At 52.6% G+C, this 2,020-nt stretch overlaps 1 protein-coding gene across 1 annotated transcript in view; it reads right to left on the bottom strand.

The window, feature by feature from the left end:
* Positions 1–1,284, bottom strand: part of nrp2a (neuropilin 2a) — a 20,548-nt gene extending 19,264 nt beyond the window's left edge. The window contains exon 1 of the mRNA XM_047031384.1: positions 1,263–1,284. Coding sequence (XP_046887340.1) covers positions 1,263–1,284 — 22 coding nt within the window. The remainder of the gene's footprint in view (positions 1–1,262) is intronic.
* Positions 1,285–2,020: the final 736 nt, after the last annotated feature.

Here is a 2,020-nt window from a genome sequence, read left to right as displayed (position 1 = left end):
TGGTTTTGTTTGGCTGCAGAAGCGAGGGGGAGATGGTAAACAGTCCTTCAATGGCAGAAGATGAAAGAGGGAAGGGGGGAGAGAAGAGAGAGGGAAAGAGAACGGGTGGACTCTACACATGGGCGAGTGCAATCCGCGAGTAAAGGAAGAGAACCGTTTCGACGTGAGGGAGAGCCAAGATCGATGCGCATGCAGACACATGTAAGGTGAATAAAGTACCTTAGAGAGAGATGCATGTGTAGGCAAGACCTCTAAAAAGGACTTGAAAATGAAGTGAACGGCAAACGCAACCGAAAGGCCGACAGTCACAAATGCACAGAAACGCTCATTGATTTGAGAGAGCCGTCCGAACAGGCCTGGATACCCCCTGAACGCGGAGTAGAAAGGTGATTTCCAGGATTCCGAGCACACGCGCAACCACGCGCTTGAAAGCAGCCTCTCCTTGACAGGGACTCCCGTGGCCTCACGCAGCGGGGGGGGGGGGGGGGGGGGGACGACACACACACACACACACACACGTAGCTGACCCAGATCAGCCCTGACATAAACCTGAGGCCTCCAATCCCCCCCCCCCCCCCCCCCCCCCCACCCTCTCTTCCTCCCCTCTTCCTCCCGTCTGTCTTCTGCATGGTTTGAATGTGTAACTACGTCAGCGCCATTGAAGCCCATGTCTGAAATGCCTCCAACAAGCGCCCCTGTGCACGCGGCAGTCAAACATGAGGATGAAGTGGTGCAGCCACGATGGGGATGGTGGGCCGTGGAGCGGGGCTCCAGCGCTCCCCTGTAAGGGCATCCTTCTGTTCTCCTTTCACAACCAGTTTTCTATTGCCACTTCACTCTCCCCCCCCCCCCCAAAAAAGAGCTACTCATGCAGAGTGCCGTGTTTACATAGAGAGGAAAACGCATTCAAAACGGCCACTCGGAACGCGAGTGTGGACCGTGACCCAGTTGCGTGCGTCCACAGTGGTGGGAGGTGGGTTGCCATCAATGGCAATTCCCATTCAGTCAAAGGACTTCTTAAAAAGTCTTGTGAAATTGTTTACAAAGCATTTACGGTCTGAATCGTCCGAGTACTACTCTCAACGATGACGATCCGGTTTTCAGTCTGCTGAATCGCCAGCTGCAGTGGAGAGACTAAATACCTTCATGTGATGAGTCAGAAAGCAAAGGCACTATGACGGTGTCTGTGAAACTCCTGCCAGACATGACTTCACAATCAGCCAATACAAGTGAGAGAGGTCTGGCTGGCAGGTTGAGCTCACAGGCTTGATGTTTGACCCGCATGGTTCGGATTCGGCGGTTGGGGCAGAGATTCTAGCGAGGATATCTCACTGACATTTTCATCTCCAGCCATAAGCCTCTTAGAAGAGAGGGATGAAAAGATGAAACAAGGGATTAATAGGGTTAAATAGAAGTGGTAAGGGTCGTGAAATGGGTTCAGAGAGAGTGCAGCGGCGGGGAAGGGAGGAGGACGTTGTGGGAGCCTGATGGCGACCACCACATGACGACTCATCAGACTCAACCAGAGGACCAAACTCCACGCTGTGTGTGTGTGTGTGCTAAAAACTGGTACTACAACAGAATAGTTCCTGCCCTGGAAGACCCCTAGCACCCTGGGAGGTGACGGGATCCCGCATGGCGTCAGCACACCACACCCTGACAATTACCCTGTGCTTGTTGATTCTCCTCCTTCCAGAAGCTTCTAGGTTTTCCTCGTCTCACACGTTGTGTAAACGTCCTTTTATCCGCTGCTTGCCACACCCAGGGGGGGCTGGCCCAAACAGCTGTTGCGTGGGCTGTATGTCTGGAGCGTCACTCACAGTCCTTGAAATGTAATAGGTCAGATTAGATGGTAAGTGTCCGGGATGAATCATGTGGTCCCAGTGCAACGAGGAAGCTTATTCAAGCAGTCTGAAAGTACTGTAGGCAACTTGGATATGCTGCAGGGTGGACAATCAAGCACGTACACACACACACACACACGTGTTAAACAAAAACACATATTACACACACACACACA

The sequence above is a fragment of the Hypomesus transpacificus genome, chromosome 12 (genome assembly GCF_021917145.1).
Source record: "Hypomesus transpacificus isolate Combined female chromosome 12, fHypTra1, whole genome shotgun sequence".
Lineage (NCBI taxonomy): Eukaryota > Metazoa > Chordata > Actinopteri > Osmeriformes > Osmeridae > Hypomesus > Hypomesus transpacificus.
This window is presented reverse-complemented; position numbering and strand designations above follow the sequence as displayed.